At 40.4% G+C, this 16,727-nt stretch overlaps 2 protein-coding genes across 3 annotated transcripts; one reads left to right on the forward strand and one right to left on the reverse strand.

Annotated features, from left to right (window-relative positions):
* The first annotated feature begins 1,229 nt into the window (after nt 1-1,229).
* Nucleotides 1,230-7,397, forward strand: LOC118312681 (aryl hydrocarbon receptor interacting protein). 2 transcript variants are annotated; one of them, XM_035637497.2, is made up of 7 exons: nt 1,230-1,386; nt 1,925-2,107; nt 2,191-2,379; nt 3,718-3,894; nt 4,907-5,048; nt 6,066-6,310; nt 6,414-7,397. In XM_035637497.2, the coding sequence occupies exons 1-6, from the start codon at nt 1,288-1,290 to the stop codon at nt 6,308-6,310; spliced, it is 1,035 nt and encodes a 344-aa protein (XP_035493390.1). In that variant the 5' UTR covers nt 1,230-1,287; the 3' UTR covers nt 6,414-7,397. The 2 variants fall into 2 exon arrangements, with proteins under 2 accessions (XP_035493390.1, XP_035493391.1); XM_035637498.2 differs by having other exon boundaries at nt 6,066-6,295.
* A 132-nt stretch (nt 7,398-7,529) lies between these two features.
* Nucleotides 7,530-11,374, reverse strand: cdk2ap2 (cyclin-dependent kinase 2 associated protein 2). Its single transcript, XM_035637499.2, has 5 exons — nt 11,261-11,374; nt 9,606-9,761; nt 9,181-9,272; nt 8,353-8,473; nt 7,530-8,221 (listed from the first exon to the last, which is right to left on the reverse strand). The coding sequence occupies exons 2-5, from the start codon at nt 9,658-9,660 to the stop codon at nt 8,154-8,156; spliced, it is 336 nt and encodes a 111-aa protein (XP_035493392.1). The 5' UTR covers nt 9,661-9,761; nt 11,261-11,374; the 3' UTR covers nt 7,530-8,153.
* Between the last annotated feature and the right edge of the window lie 5,353 nt (nt 11,375-16,727).

A 16,727-nucleotide genomic window follows, 5' to 3' on the forward strand; every position in this document is an offset into this window, starting at 1 on the left:
ATTCTGCTTATACAGTCACTTGTCAAAACATTTACCAAATGTGTGTTAATATATTTTTTCAACTTTAATATATATATTGTATGAACATACATTACTGAAGTAAAGCCATTACAACTACAGAGTACAGTGGTATAGTCATAACAAATAATTTGAGTTACTATGTTGTTGGACTCAAAACTATTGTTAAAAGGTGGAAGGTGGATTCTCAAAGAGACAAGCTTTCAATTTATTTGCAGGCCTGAATGACAGACTCTCTGCTGGTCCAAAAGTTCCTGCAAAATGTATCATTAATATTTTATACACATTCTGTAAGGATAAGGTCACTAGAAATCTGGTACACTAACATGGCAGTTCTACGAACTTTTGCATAGACTCTGTCGGTGTATTGATTGAGAGACATCCACTGCACTCCTCACTATTTTTATTGCAACTGAAAGGGCACAAAATCTCTTATCATTCTAGTACTGTGACTACTTTTTCTCAGGATGATGGTTCTTGAATTGCAATTTCATAACTAAAGATCTGTCCTGGCCCCTGTAGGGTACAAGAGCCTTGCTACCTTTTTTCAATCAAGAACTATACTTCACTCCTGCGTGTCAGGCAGTTTTTCCCTGCAGGAGACAATCAGCAGAACCACTGTCCTGTGGTCAGTTCTTTAAGGTTTAGCTAGCAGCAGTTCTAGCCAATTTAAACCACAAGAGTCATATTGAGACAAATTTAAAAGACCCTGAAAGTGCACATAAGAAACTACAATATAACATAAATCCGTTTTACCACACATGCACCACATTAGCTCCAAAAGTAGGAGTCCTCAACTGGCAGCAGAATAGCAAATATGATTGGTAGATTATTGTTTACGTTGGTTAATATTAGTGATTCATCAATGTGCATGCAGCATTTCATTGTTGCAGCTGGTTGGGATGGAATCTATTTTAACTGTCTATGTTAAATTAACCTCTGGCAATGCACTGTACTCTATCAGCTCATCATATAGTCTGCAATGTCTATAAACACTTCCTCTCAGAGAACAATTTTTCCCTATGAAATTTAGTATGTGCGTCCATTTTTTTAAAATTCCCATTAAATATTATGCGATACAGTTGCATTTTGCTTCTCTTATTAAGGTTATGAAAAAAAACAGTCTCGCGGTCCCTGCTCGACTCCACCATTTACACTTACACTTGTCAACGCATAGGGGGCGCTCTGACGCCTGAGCTGACGTCTCGCAAACAAGCGACTAGCTTCGGCAAACATCGTCATCTGCCGTGAACTGAGACTCGGAGAAGGATGGAGGAAGAGGCACGCAAGCTTCTCGAGGAAGGAATAAGAAAGAAATTGGTCAGTCCCGGCAATGGACAGCTGTCGACCTTCCCCAATGGCACCAAGGTAACAGTTCGACATCGACGGTGGAGTGGCTTTGGTCCTGCTCTCCAATTGAGCTAAAGAAATACGACGAAGCACGTTAGCTAATGCTATCAGCAGCTCTATCTTGGCTAGCACACTCGGCTCTAGGAGCAAAAACATCGTGTTTTGTATACAGACACCTCTGTCAAGCTTCCGGGCGTTGCTGCCTTCGTGTTGTTTTAACGTTAGATTCGTTTGTGTATGAATTTTGTAGCCGTGTTACATTCCCCCCCCCCCCCCCTATTTTTTTCCATCTGAGGAGAAGACAGTGGGTGGGACAGGATGGCTTGTGTTTATGAATTCTGATTGGTCAGCATACTGTGCCAATCAAATTCCTATCGCTGTGGTTGGTCAGAATTTGGTGGAGCGTAGACACGCTCCAGGCCTGAGAAGAAGTGAAGGCTCTGTTGTTTTTAGTAAACAAGCTAAAATCTTGTGTCTTCCACATTAACCAAATTGTTGTTTTGAGCAGTGTTTTATTTATATTTCTCTCCTTTATCTCACTTTTACCTTTTACCAGGTGGTCTTCCACTACCGCACCAGCCTCTGTGATGGCACAGTACTGGATGACTCCAGGACCATGGGGGGCAGCAGCAAACCAATGGAGCTCATCTTGGGCAAGAAGTTTAAACTAGCTGTGTGGGAGAGAGTGGTCATCACCATGAAACAAGGAGAAATAGCAGAATTTACCTGTGAGACCAAGGTTTGTGATGCCGGATGCGACAGGGTAACTATGTGGTTCCTCCTCGGTGCTGACTGTTTCCGTCACTTTGCTCACCTTCTCAGCACACATCACTATACCCACTCGTGTCCCAGTCCCTGAGGAACATCAGTGCTGGTAAGGACCCCCTGGAAGGCCAGAGGCACTGCTGCGGCATCGCCCAGATCCACTCCCACCACTCTCTGGGGCACAAGGACCTGGATAACCTCCAGGCCAGTCCTCAGCCTCTTCTTTTCACCATTGAGCTGCTTGAGGTGAGTGGGCAGGGGAGAACCCAGAGTTTATATACCAATATTTTTTATATTGTAATCTGACAAATATAAAAAAAAATCTACAAAATAACTAATGTGTAAACGTTCTCAAAAATGTCAAAAATACATAATGTCAGATGTTGTCAAAGCAAAACGGAGCTGTGGAGGAACTTTGCCAACATAAAATGTGATATAAACCAGGAAAAACTTTTAAAAATGTAACCAAAGTGTATTGGCACATGTGGCCTCAATCTGTGCGGCCCGCGAGTCCATTTATAAAAATTATCATTTCATGTCATTTGAACCAGACCCCAGCTGTAATTCATTCTGTATGCTAGAGGGCGCTCCCCGACAATGTCGGTGAGCAGCCCCCTGAGCTGCAGCTTGAACTGTGCAAACTACAGGCAGAACTGTTTTTTCAAGCAAACTGCAACGAGAGGGGAATCTCCTTCTGGAGACTATTACCAGAGTCCCGATTTCCAATCCTCAGGGATTTTGCACTCTCAATGGCCAGCATGTTTGGGAGCACTTACATCTGCAAGAGCAACTTCTCAATGATGAAGCACATCAAATCAAGAGAAAGAAACTGACCGATGAGATACTCTTCCAGCTCATGCAGACTGGATGCACTAATATTGTGATTGACATTCAGTCTATTGTGCGCCAGCAGGAGAGGCCACAAGTGTCTCATTAAGACAGAACCAAGAGATATGTTTTGGTTTTTGTAACATAATTGTTTGAGATCCCATTGCACTGAAATAATATATGACTCAGGAATGTGGATGTTTGTTTCTGTGTTAAGTTCACAGCTTAACCATGTTGAAATGTTGATTTTTCTTATGAAAATAGAAATGTAAAAATTGTTGGCCCACTAGGGAGCCTTGTTTGGGTCATGTGTTTTTGAGAGAGACAAATCATCTGCAATTTTTGAAAATTGGTATATTAAACTTTGATTGCCAGTATATATTTCGTTCTATTTATTAAATTAGTTAGCTATACTAGGCCAATTAAGTGACACGGTTATAATGGTGGAAGTACATGTTGATATATCTTGCCCTCTGGTAGTGAGTTGAAAATTTGTGTGGCCCTCCTTTCATCAAAGCTGCTCATCCCTGCCCTGGATGAACACATCTGTGATAAGAGTTTCTGCAAAAAGTGACATTTTGTAGACTCCCACTGAGATGGGAGGGTTGTTGTAATAAATTGCCTCAGCTGTTTGATATAATACTGTATATACTGTGTGTACCATCAAGAATCCACCAAGTTACTACAGTTATACTCCCCTACAGGGAAAGCGGTAGCTACCACTGATCTCTGGTCTTTGTCCTTTGTCTTTCTCAGGTTCTGCCTCCAGGGTCGTTCCAGCTGGACGTGTGGGCCATGTCAGATGAAGAAAAACTCGACCTCGTGCCTCAGATCCACGAGGAGGGCAACCTGCTCTTCAAACAAGGCCAAATTCAGGAGGCCACTGACAAGTATTACAATGGCATCGCCTGCCTCAAAAATCTACAGATGAAGGTTTGGGGACAGTTAATCTTTTGTTGTTCAGTACAGTAGGCATTAAAAAAACACAACAGCTGATATATTCCTGCATTAAATATTATATTTCCTTTTTCAAATTCTTGTGTGAATAATGTATTTGAACCACAGATTCATAGCTTTGATCCTGTCAATTTGCTACACAATGCATTCAAGTGTCTTAAAGGGCCCATATTATGCCCCCTTTTACACAAGTTACGTTGGTTTTCAGGTGTGTGCACTACATGTCTTTGCCATTCCATGTCAAAACACCTCAAGGATCAAGCCACACAGCACCCTCCTCTTTCTGTATAAACAGCCCTGTGAGACTATGGTCGATTCCAGCGCTTTCCTGCTCACTCCTCGCCCCCCTCCCTTCGTGTTACGCAAAGCTCCGCCTCGCTCCTCCCCGGGTCTGCTGCGCAACTACGGCGTTGCGCTGCCATGACAACAGTCGCACATAACAAGGCACATACACGACGTAGAGGAGGCACAGCGAACACATTCTCCATAATTACACACAGATCACAAGGGGCTGGGCAATAGAACGTCCGCGGCTGTCCGCGATTCTAGCTACGCCGGTAGCCGGCAGCAGCGAGCCGCAAGCTCCGCCGGTAAACGCGAGCTGCGAGCTCCGCCGGCCGGGCGCGAGTCTAGCTGGGCCATGCCCACGGTCGTCTTTCGCTTGCGGGGAGAAAATTATGGCGTAGACGCAATCTGTTTTTCCGCACTTCAAGGGGGGAGGTGCTGCTCAGGTTGGGGGCGTGGTTGCCCCAGTAGCAGGAGTCAACTTACGTCACTTGACGCCCGGGCTGTGAATGGCTCGTTTACAGACTGTCTGCAAGATCAACCCAAACCACGAATCAACGACTCATTGTTTTCTTTTCATTCTCCGTGGGCTGGCAGACACCCCAGATAACCAAATATACGTGGAGGCAGGCTGAAAAGGTGCCTGGAGCATAATATGGCCCCTTTAAATTCTTCTGTGTGGCTCTTTGTTCTTTTCTATCAGGAGCATCCTGGAGATGAAGCGTGGGTTAAGTTGGACCACATGATCACACCGCTTCTCCTCAACTACTGCCAGTGCAAGTTACTCCAAGGGCAGTACTACGAGGTTATTGAACACTGCTCATCCTTGGTCTTCAAATATGAGGGTAAGCCTGTGTGTGTTTGGTGCTGCAAGAGAACCAGCAGAGATGAAAAAAGAAAAAAGTTTTTTGTGAAAGTGAGCTGACGAAAACATATCGGTGAAAGAACATGACATATTGTTCCATTTGACTTCTCTCTCCAATACAATGGTGTTAGGAGAATAGGAGAATAGAATGGTACGCTGTCGGCTCACGGCAGCCCAATGCCTTCCCATTTAGCTTTTTCCTTTTATTTTTTACCAACCTGTAGCTACAGAGAGAAACAAGAACTGTCTCTTTCCTTGCGACAGCCACAAACGGAAGGCATTGTGTGTTTGGGTTGTCAGTCCATCTGTCTCTCGACAATGCAATATGTGAGGGATGTGGTCTAAAAGTTCATCTGGACTCAAGGAGGAACTCTTTCTTATATTTTATATACATATATTATTTATTTTCTCAATTGTATTGTGGGTCTGATTTCTGTGTTAACATTAGCAATTGTTACATACTGTATTTGCATTCATAAAATTAGTCGTTTGATACTGATGATTAATCTTAGTTCATTCCCTGGTTGGTTAATTTAAATTATAGCTATTGCAGTCATTTATATCAACACTTTATATTCAACAGCACAATTCAAAATTATAACTAAGAGATGACTGCACTGTTTTTGTAGTAAAGACTGTAAAAAACTCATGAATACTAATGAAAAGAAAAAATATTTGGTATTTTGAAATATTTGGTATTCTGTATATTATAACTATTAGATTAGTAGATTTATTTACTCCTTTAGATTTTATTCAATCTTAACAGCTGAGTTTTCTCAAAGGCAGCAGTGACCTCAAGGTTCACGAGTCAGCCATCAAGTGTATAGTAATATGTTTGCTGCACCATGTGGCCGACATAGTTGCAAAAACCTAAAGTGTGTCTTATTGCTCTTTTTATCAGGTAAGATAACATCCCACCTCACATACAGTAAGTTGCCTCATGTCCTCGGTCCTGCTCCCAAATGTTTTCATTAATATACTGCCTCTCCCTCCCAAGATAATGTGAAGGCCTTCTACAAGCGAGCAAAGGCCCACGCTGCAGTGTGGAACGAGACGGAGGCACGAGCAGACTTTACTAAGGTGTTGGATTTGGACCCCTCCCTCGGACCGTCTGTAGCCAAGGAGTTGAGGGCCATGGAGGAGAGGATCCGCTCCAAGGAGAAGGAGGAGAAGGGTCGCTACAAAGGCCTATTCAACTACAACGGTCCACCAGCTACTGCCACCACAGTCAGTCCTGTTTGAGTTACGTTAATTGCACCCAATGTGACATAGTGATGTGATGCTGTTTTTTTTGCTATGATATAATGTATAATTTTAATGAAGTATGTCCTCTTCCTCCTCACAGGGTTGAATCTCTCATTGGGTTGGAGACAAGTGGATGCCTGTGAATTTCAAGATGGAGGAGAAACAGTAAACACTGCTGGTGTTTTCATTTTATCCAAGATGCACACAAGCCAAACACTCTGCTCTTCATGGAAACATTCTCTCACTGTCAGGTTGTACACAAACGCACCCGCAATCCACCGAGGTGCAATTTGCATTCCTGCCTTATTCCTCTAAACTACAGTTATTTAATTGGAAATGCCATTTTTTTGATTGGGAGACACTGACACTCAAAATCCCACTGTAACGTAGGTTTTTACTGGCCAGCAGAAATATTCATTCAGAGCGTCGTGGTCCTCAATCCAAAACGTATCTCCAATTTCTTACTGAGCCTTTTTCAGAAATGTCAATTCTTGGCAAATGACCTGCAAAAGATTTTTTTTTTTTTCACGATTTATTGATAAATTTATCACTGCTTGTTGAAAGTCAATATATAGCAATTTATATATCAAACATCAATTTACCACTGTATTTGAAACAATTATTTTACACATTTAATGTTGTATTGCTTTCACTGATATGTGCAAAGCTTTTGGGTAACCTTAAAATTACTTGTACAACGAAAAAATCATTTTCTTTTGCACAAGGAACATGATGTACTCACACAGACCTCTGCCTTGCACGGTTAGAGCACGTTTTCCATTTCGGTCAATAGACTAAGCAGGAGCGACTGGTAAATTGAACAGTCTACGAGACAATCACTATTTAACACACATGGAATTGATTTCTTTGCTTTCTTCTGTGTACCTGTTTCTTGTATGTACGAAATACTACCATTATGTTGTTTTTGTCAAGATGTACTGATCGAAAACCCTCAGTTTCTCTTTCACGTGCTTGAAAAGAGCTATGCTTGCTTTTCATGTGAGGCAGAGCCATTATGTTGTCAGAAGTGAGATGTTATTGAGGTTGTGATTATGTACCTGAAAATAAACTTGTTTATCATCAACTTTGCATTTTTAAACATTTCATTTGATATTTTAATGTAAGTCTGCTCGGTAAGCTCATTAAACTCACCTTGTGCCCAGGTAAAAAAATTATCTATTTCTGAAGTCTACAATGATCATGAAACGCATTAAAGTTTTATTTTTCATGTTATTTAATTAAGATATACATACTGAACTGCAAAAATCTGGTTTACAAAATTTCTGTACTAACAAATTGACTTGAGATGTACAGAGTTATTGGGATTGTGAAACTTCTATTGTGTGTTTACACTACAAAATATGATGAAAACAAAGCTATGTTCAAGGAAAATATCAAGTGGTTGCAGAGTGGTGTTCAGAATAGAAACTTTGAGGACACGAGCAGTTGAACATTGATTTTTTTAAATGGTAAACCTTTAAGAAAAGCCAAATTTTCTTGATCAACTGCAATTTACTGAACAAATTTTCTATAAACATTCCCATCCAAGGTTTTTTACCACAATTCTACTTAAAAATGTGTTTAAATCCCCTGCACTCTTATTTCAAAATAGATACAAAACTGCATGTTACATAAACCTCACATATCACGGAAAAATCGTCATTAACAGAAACGGGTGTGTTGGGATGCACAGGAGCACATAGGGACATTCTGCACCTATAAAAAGCCAGAAGGAAAAGCGCAAAAGGGGAGGATAAAAAAACAAAACTTTTCAAACTGATGAAGGCGAGGGCAGGCTTCTACAGGGAGAGAGTGAGGGATGAAGGGATCTTTCCAAGGGTTATGTGCGGGCGCTTCTTTCCGTCTCTGCAAGACACTCCCTTACCAGTGCACGGGCATGGATTATTCCTGTAGACAAAACAGAACGCGACAAAGGAGGTGTCAAATCAACAATTTGACACGTGTGTGTGTAAATTACTATCCATCATTTTTGGTTTTAGGGTTAGGGATTTACCCGTACAGTGCAGTCTAAAACATACCTCTCTTTAGCCTCTCCATAGCGCTTTTGCTCCCAGCATATGTGGGCCTGATCTCACGGCTCATCTCCTCGATGACGGACAGGAGCTCACTGTAGGTGGAGCCTTGTGACACTTTGACAGGCTGTTTGAGTGATTTATCAGGGGAAGAAATAATAATCTATTAAGACTTGTCAACAGCACAGGCGGTGATTGTCAATATGACCCAATATGACAATGTAAAGGAAAGAACTGAGCCTTGGTATCTTTGTCTTTCAAGGCAAATAGTAAAATAATTGCTTTCAGTGCTGTAGCAAATTATATTCCTCCTTTCCACTGTTTGAAATTATATGAATAACATTGACAAAAATACAAGTCAGTAAAAGCACTTCTCAGCTCTTCCATGTAGGTTACATGCCTGGAGCCTTATGGCACTGTCGGGATTTACTGTGCTTCATGAATACAGCATACATGTGGAGCGATACTTATTACTTTCATTTTTTTTCAGTTACATTAACTCAAAAATCCACCTCAAGATCAGCAATCAAAGCCAGCTCCCAATGAATGATCGGTTTTCAAATAAGAGCAGATTTCTTCAGCCCACCCGTGGTCAGAATGTTTGTTTGAAACATTTATAATCTGTATGTATTTCATTCACTTGTCAGCCCATTGTCCCTCTCAAACAAACAAAGAAACCACTAAATGAGTAAGTGTCTGATAATAGGTTAATTCTTTTAAGAATCAAGACCGTTGGGATTTGGTTACTGATTTACCTGTACAGTGCAGTATCTATATGATATTGCTAATGTATAAAGCCACAGAACAGTATGGTTAACTGGAGTGCAGACATACCTGAACAAAGCCCATGGAGGGCGGGCCAAAGTCACTGAAAGCTGGCCTAAAGTTGGACGATGAGGGGAGAGACGGGGAGGGCACAGAAGAGCCTGGGCAGAAGAGGAGAACAGATATTACACACTACAGCTGGAACTTGACAAACCTGAAAACAATGACAAGGAACCTGCTGCCGGAAACATTTTATTTAAACTCAGGAAGGTTAACTTATTATCACGGTAAGGTTTCCTGATACAAGTCAGGGCTGTTACTTTTATGTTACATTTCTATGGTATCCAGTGATATTGGCTAGGGTTAATACAACAGATTAATAATTATTTTTAATTGCGATTCCGTTGTTTTGTTATAAAATTCCATAAAATTAATAAATGGCAGCTGGCCAATAACTGCGTGAGACACATTAAGGCCGTGTGGTCTCAGGCTACCTGGGGGAGTGTGGTTGGAGCCGGATGGCGCGGGGGCGATGGGTTTGTAACTCATGGCGATGTCAGTAGGCAGCTCCCCGTAAGACGCGCCACTTCCTTCGGTCCCGTCAACCCGGTGCTTATACAGCTTTACTGGTGGTGATGAGCTCCTAAGAGCTGATGCCAAGATAAGAAAACACACACAAGGGAAGATGGTATCAAATTGATGTTTATCCTCAGAATACTTGAAAGGAAGCCATGGTTTACAACCATCAAAGCGGCGAATATTAATATCAGAATTAAATATGAAAAATATATAATAATCTGCTGTTTTCCTCAAGTAAGCAACTTTGTAAGATATAGAATAATCAAAAAGGTGGTATAAATAATGTATGGATGTATTTTGGGGTGCTTCAGTGTCTTTATAGACAAAGATAAGAGGGGGAAAATGCAGTAAAATTCCCAAGAGATTCAGTTTTATGTCATAGAGGAGCAAAGAAAATATTCACATTTAAAAAGCTTGAGCCGGAGAATCTTCCCCCATAAAAGCTACTAAATCTGATAAATCGATTATCAAAATAGGCGGCGATTCGTTTAGTTGCCGATTACTAATCAATTTCTCGGTTGTAGTTCTACCTGAACTGTTCAATTTTAACATTTGAACTTTTGAAGATCAAATACTTTAGGATTGAGCAGAATAAAGCTTGGTCTGACACTGTCCTTGTAGTTCCTTCTACATTCAGGTCATTAGACTATAATGCAGTGTTATATTCACAATTTAAAACAGCAATTAGCAACACAGAGTCTTGAATGACGTCCAATTCAAGGGGAGGCAACACTTCCCTTTTACAAATGTATAGAATACTCTGTCCCTTCGTACCAACCAATCACAGTTTGTGTACCACAGCCTATCTATTGATAGGTCATTCTATTGGTATTGTTGCTGACCATCTGCATCCATGTATGGCCTTCTGAACAGTAAATAGTATATCAATAAAAAAAATTTATAAAAAAAAAAAAATTGTATACAAAAGCAAAAGTCGACCTAAAACTGGTGCACTTCCGTGACCGGTCACCAGAACCCAAGGGAACAGAAACGGTGTGATTCATTCAAGGTAAACATGGACCAAAAATCCCCAATGGATGTTTCCAACATCTGGAGGAACCCAGGCCACGAAGCGCTGAGGCGGTTTTGTGAGCAAAGGTGGGCCCTGACCGGTGTTAGCATGGTGTTCCTACTGAGGCGATCAGTGAGGCGGCTTAGCATTGACAAGCTTTCAATGAACACGGTGGCCACTTGTCATTCACACCTGAGACTATCTTCCTCAGAAACAGCACGTGATATTGTTTTTAATTCGAGGATTCACGATCCCTTCAGGGTGTGGGTGTCTGAGTGTGGTCGAAAAAAAAGGGTACGAATGGAGTCGCAGGTGCTGGAATGAAACAAAAGCTGACGTTAGCTTTGGAGGAAGCAGCCGAGCTAACCACTAGTCAGTAACGTTAGCCCGTTTAGCTAGCTGTCGCCGGTTAGCACAACACCGAATGTACAGCGCAGAGAGAGCAGTCGTACTGACACTGTGGTGTTCTACAAACCCCGCGTGGACGACGAAGACGTCGTCTACACCTGGGCCATTGAGAAGACTACACCCGATTTAAAAAGAGTCGTATTTTCTGACCTTTTTAAGGAGAGTTTAAGATCCTCAGTGGACGAGAGTCCTGATTCTTCCGGTGCGCGCGTGAGTCTGCGCAGAAGGATGCAAGCGTAGCGTATGGCGTACTACTGTTTTTTTTTTTATCAATCCTGTGATGTAATTGGCTGATAGAGTAACCTATCACGTGTGTTCCAAACGAAGTCGTCACAGGGATTCACAACAGCAACACACAGTGAAACATCAAATATGATTGAATAAATAGAACTGAAGTTGAGGGAGGGAGTCATTGGTTTATGTTTCAGTATCCCAACTAACTTTTTAATTTAAATGTTTTTTTTTAATTATTAATTTCAAAATGAAAATATTTGAGGTGGTAGCTAGAGAATGAGATGATCTTGTGGTTCGGGATTCTAATATACACAAAACCACCTTTAGGAATAAGTGGATTTTTTTTAGCATTTTTTAAAGAATCCAACCAGCATCTGGATGCTTTTGCTGCTCGTATTTAATTCCACTGATGGCTTCGATTTTTGTTGTTATTGGTTGTTGATTGATTTTTTTGTGTTGATAAAATCTCAATCAGATTTCCTTTCATAGGCAAACCTCAGAGTATTATTATAATTAACAAACATACATTAATGTAAAAAATTGGTGGTGTCTCTATTATGGTAAATTCACAGAAATAACAAAATGATAATGAGTATATCAGAATCAGAATCTTGTCTATTGCCAGGTAGGTTTTGCATACAAGGAATTTGCTTTGGTGACTGTGCATAACAAACATGGTAAATACAAAATAGGAAAAAAAAGGTTGAGGATAAGGTAAATTAAATCAAATCAAGTCCTGGATGCAGGTCAAGAAGGGATGGCAGTTTGCAGCAAATCACCTTCTTGGCAGAGTAAAAGATGCACCGAGACATGTTTACCCAGCTTCACATGCTGCCTCCTGCCTGACAGGAAGTCAGTGATCGACCTGCAGGTGGAGTCAGGCACACTCAGCTGGGAGAGCTTCTCTTTTAGCCGTGCCGGGATGATGGTGTTGAACACAGAGCTGAAGTCCACAAAGTCCAGTTGCTGGAGGATGAAGTGGAGAGCGATTTTTACAGCGTAGTCTACATGCCTGTTAGATCTGTAGGGAAATGGCAGGAAGACCAGGTGTGGGTCTGTGATGGATTTGAAGTGTGACAATACCAGGCGCTCAAAAGTCTTATAACTTAGCGGATTCAGATGAATAGGCTTTATACGAAATATAAAAAAACTAAAAAATTATTACCAAATGTTATCTGCAAAACAGCAAATGGAACACATGATTAGGCAGTAACTTATTTTGCTGGTTTTGTCACTGTTATTATGTCATGCCACTGAGCTGCTGCAACCGGAGACAGCTGGACAGAAATCCCATTTACACCTCTGTGCCACATTTGACACCACACTACAACGAAAGGAGTTGTTTGTTTCGAATCCATTAGGGGAGGCAAGTTATTTTGAAATGTAAGGCACTAGAGTTCTTAATTGTTTGTGATTATTCACTCCTATTATGCAGCACACCTTTTTAATCTGTGTATGCAAACAGCCACAGCAGAAGTTACACAGGGTCCCAAAACTTGTCCATGCATCATTATTTCCGAAGTATTACTGTATAAGGGGTTGGTACACAACTGTGCTGAAGTTCTGAAGCTGCAAATTGTGTCTGTGCTCAGGGCAGGGAAGCACAAATGTATCACCAAAGAGCTGACATAATGATTCTTGGAAAAGCCAAAGGTAAAAGAAAAAAAAAAGGTGTGGTGATGCTAAAGGTGTGAGAGATGGAGAGATGGACAGAGGAACTGTGGGTTCTTGGTGCACACAGGTTTGTGTGTACTCTGCAACAATGAGAGGAATAAGGCAGCCAGAGAAACAGTACTGGAAACGCAAACTCAAAAATAGGTCCTCTTGCTTAAAATACATTTTGCTCAAATACAAGTTAATTTAGCCATGTGATGTGCAGACAGAAGGGGAGGGGTAAATAACATAAACTCCACTGAAACTGGAGTTGACAAAAAAACTTTGAAACTCAACGTTTTTGATGTTCTAGTGAGTTTTCTGTTGCACTCACCCATTTGCCCTTCACTCTGTGATTCCTGGACAATCTATTTGCCTCCACTCTCTGCTCTAAATCCAACTGCTATTTAATGCACAATATAACCAGTCTAGTCTCTGAGCTGAATGCAGGGGGTGAAAACATAACCTCCTTGTTGGAGGTAGAATTGGCTGAGTGCAAAACCCCCTCACCACTGGTATGATTTCAGCCCAGGCTCTTTGTCATCCTGTCGCTCGCTGAAAAAATGAATAACAAAAATTATGGCAGCATATCAAAGTGACATGCAATGTCATAGAAACAGGTAATGTGGACAGCAATTGTTCCCTTATATTATAGTTCAGAGAACCTGCCAGATGAAGGAAAAAGTGGAAATACCAGCAACTAATATCCCACTGTCACAGCAATTTACAATTTGTTTTTTCCTTCAGGAGAACTAAAATGAAGAAAATTTGAAAAAAAAAAATTTGGGGAAAAAGGACTAAGACACCAGATTTCAGAATCACATTTGTGTGTATGTTTGGCAACGATGGTATTTTCATTACCGTTAGGGAAAGATCATGGTTTTTGGTTGATGTTAAACACTTGGTATTTTAGGTCAATGTCTTTCTTGTATTAAAACAGATTCTACCTTAATCTGTCCAGGTGCTGCTAGTGCCTATATGAATAATTGCTGTAATTTTACTACATGATCAAATATTTGGGGATAAAACAAATCACATACATGTTTAAGGAACATTTAAGTGAAGAAAAAAAAACTTGCCAACTTTAATTAACATTATTAAAATGTCACAGGTGGAAGGATGAATTAGTAACTTGAATTAGCATAGCCAGCACAGGATTCAAGGAATCTATCAGGATACAGTTCATACACTTACTCCTCAAGTTATACATTGGACAATTAGGGATTACTGTAGTTTGTGTGTTCATTTTTTGTTTTTTTTGATCAGTTTTAGAATCAATGATAAAAAAAAGGAAAAGCACCAGGGAACAGAAGAGGCGGCATGTCTGAGGAAGCACTTGTTACCATGTGGAAATAAAAATGTTGACTCCAAGTATAAACACGCTGAGACTTGAGGGATAAACATGCACTTGGATCAAAGATTAAGGTCAAAACAATAAATTCCTGTTCACAGTGTTTAAGAGGTTGAAAGTGGTTCTCCACAGAGCGATGTTATCAGCCTTGTTTTGTTTTTAATAAGGCCGGCTGGGCCGAGACTTTTATTTTGACAGATGAAACGGCCCATGAAAATTAGTTTTTCTCCAACTGGGGCTTTATCTTTTGCTCCCATATGGTTCAACCAAGTGTTTGTAGATTTCAACATACTAGATACTGTTAAAAGAAGAAAAATGAACTCGGTGAGAGCTTAGTAGAGGATGGAATTTAAAACAGGGTCCAGCAATACGCTGATTTGTATTCAAGTGGAAGCAAAGGATACAATACCGTAATAGATTGCAGGTCTCAGAGGATGAGCCACAAGTATCATTACAACGAAATAGAAGCATGCTTGATGCAAGTAGGTGATGGTTAAAAACAGTAGGAATGCCTAATTTTCCATTTCTAAATGAAAGGTTGACTTTAGTCCATAATTATTCGTACTTTATATAAATAAATAAATTATCATTCCAATTTAAAGTCTACTTTCAAAATCCGACAAGGGGTGTTATCAGCTAAACAAACAAACAAACAGAAAAACTACTTACAGAAAAAATAATCATCATCTTTTTTTCATCTTAGTGTTGTACATAAATCTGGGGGGGTCATGAGTTAACCGATAACAGAAAAAAGAAACACAGTTAGGGGAACTGGGCCTTTCTTAATATTCTTAAAGATGTTGATCTTTTGGATCAGCTCTGAAATCTGAAAAGATACTGGTAACTTCAGCCGTCAGATAAATGCAGTACAGTAAAAAAGATAATAATTCCAATTGGATTGTTGTGGAGTAGATGTATAAAGTAGAATTCAAAAAGTTGTACATAATAGAAAAATTCTCAAGTAAAGTACAAGTATCTAAAAATAGTGTACCTATGTAGGCTTCTTAAGAAAATGCACTTCCATTATCTGGAGCAAAGTGTGATAACCCCTTACTCCCATGGTTGGTGTAATGGTAAATTTGATACCTTATATGCACATATCTATGTATTCTGCTAAATCAACCAGAATGGAAAAGTGCCAGACGGCATGTACCTTTTCACCTCCTGACCTCTGCTTGTATGTCTGTACATTTTGATCTAGACAGCTGTCATCTGAAAGGTCCGTTTCCCCTCTTTACCAGACAGATGCTGTCTGAAAACATCCAACTAAGAATCCAACAAACTTCCTGTTCTGCGCGCCTTCTCTGCTCCATAAAGCTCACTGTGACACAACTCACTTTGAACACTTTTGCAGACCGTCTTGATGCTCTGTAAAACCTGTTCCTTCTACTTGTTCCACTGACGTCAGACCGTGCAGTTTTCAATTCCACCAATTCGGGTGCTCAGACGGGCAAGTGCATTTGTTATTAAAACAATGGCAATTGATGGCTCAGAATTAATTCTTTAGAAAAGGTCATGGATATATCAGTGTACGTGCATGAACAAATGTCACAATACATTTCAGAGTCACAATTTACCCTTACTACAACATCTATGTATGTAGCATTTGGTTGGCTTGACAATGGATCGCTCTTTCCAGCGTTCATACAATTATATATTAGTTAACCAGTACCTGCATGGCACAGGGGCCGACCAAAACAATTATTCAGGCTGGGAAATTGACTTTCTAAAGTTTTAGAGGAGGAAAGATTATAAAATACCAAAAGATATGTGACTGACCAACAAATATTTTAAGAAAAATGGTCAATTATTATTATGTTTTAATCATTTTAGCAATTTCGTACTATTACAAGAGAAAGTGTAGGCTACATAAGAGACAACAATATCAGTTACAAGTATAGCCTACAGTATTATGTTAACAAATCAATAAAACATACAGTAAAGGGCAGTAGTCGCCCTCTCACTCTGAAGGAGAGTGACTCAAAATCACTGGTTTCTGGTTACAACTCTCTACTTTTCACACTGCACATCAATGATGGACGATTTTTAGTGTTATTCATGACCATAATCCAAGGCAAAATCTAAGTCTAGAGAGTCAGGGCTGGCAGGAGCCGTGCTGCGGCAGCAAAAGTGTGGAAATGTCATGGACACGTCACAGACTGTATGAGACACACACACATGCCCGTGATCCTCAGCTTCATTCCTCCTTGATATATCATCACTGGTTAGGTTGACTGTTCACAGAAGGTCAAAACGACCCTTCGGTCCTGATGCTCTTGATGGGCTGTGTGCCACTGGCCTGGCATCTAACAGTTCCACGTCATGGCATCCTTGGAAAAAAGGTTATTTTCAATGTTATTCTCTTTGCCTTTCGAAACA

The sequence above is a fragment of the Scophthalmus maximus genome, chromosome 8, assembly GCF_022379125.1.
Source record: "Scophthalmus maximus strain ysfricsl-2021 chromosome 8, ASM2237912v1, whole genome shotgun sequence".
Taxonomy (NCBI): domain Eukaryota; kingdom Metazoa; phylum Chordata; class Actinopteri; order Pleuronectiformes; family Scophthalmidae; genus Scophthalmus; species Scophthalmus maximus.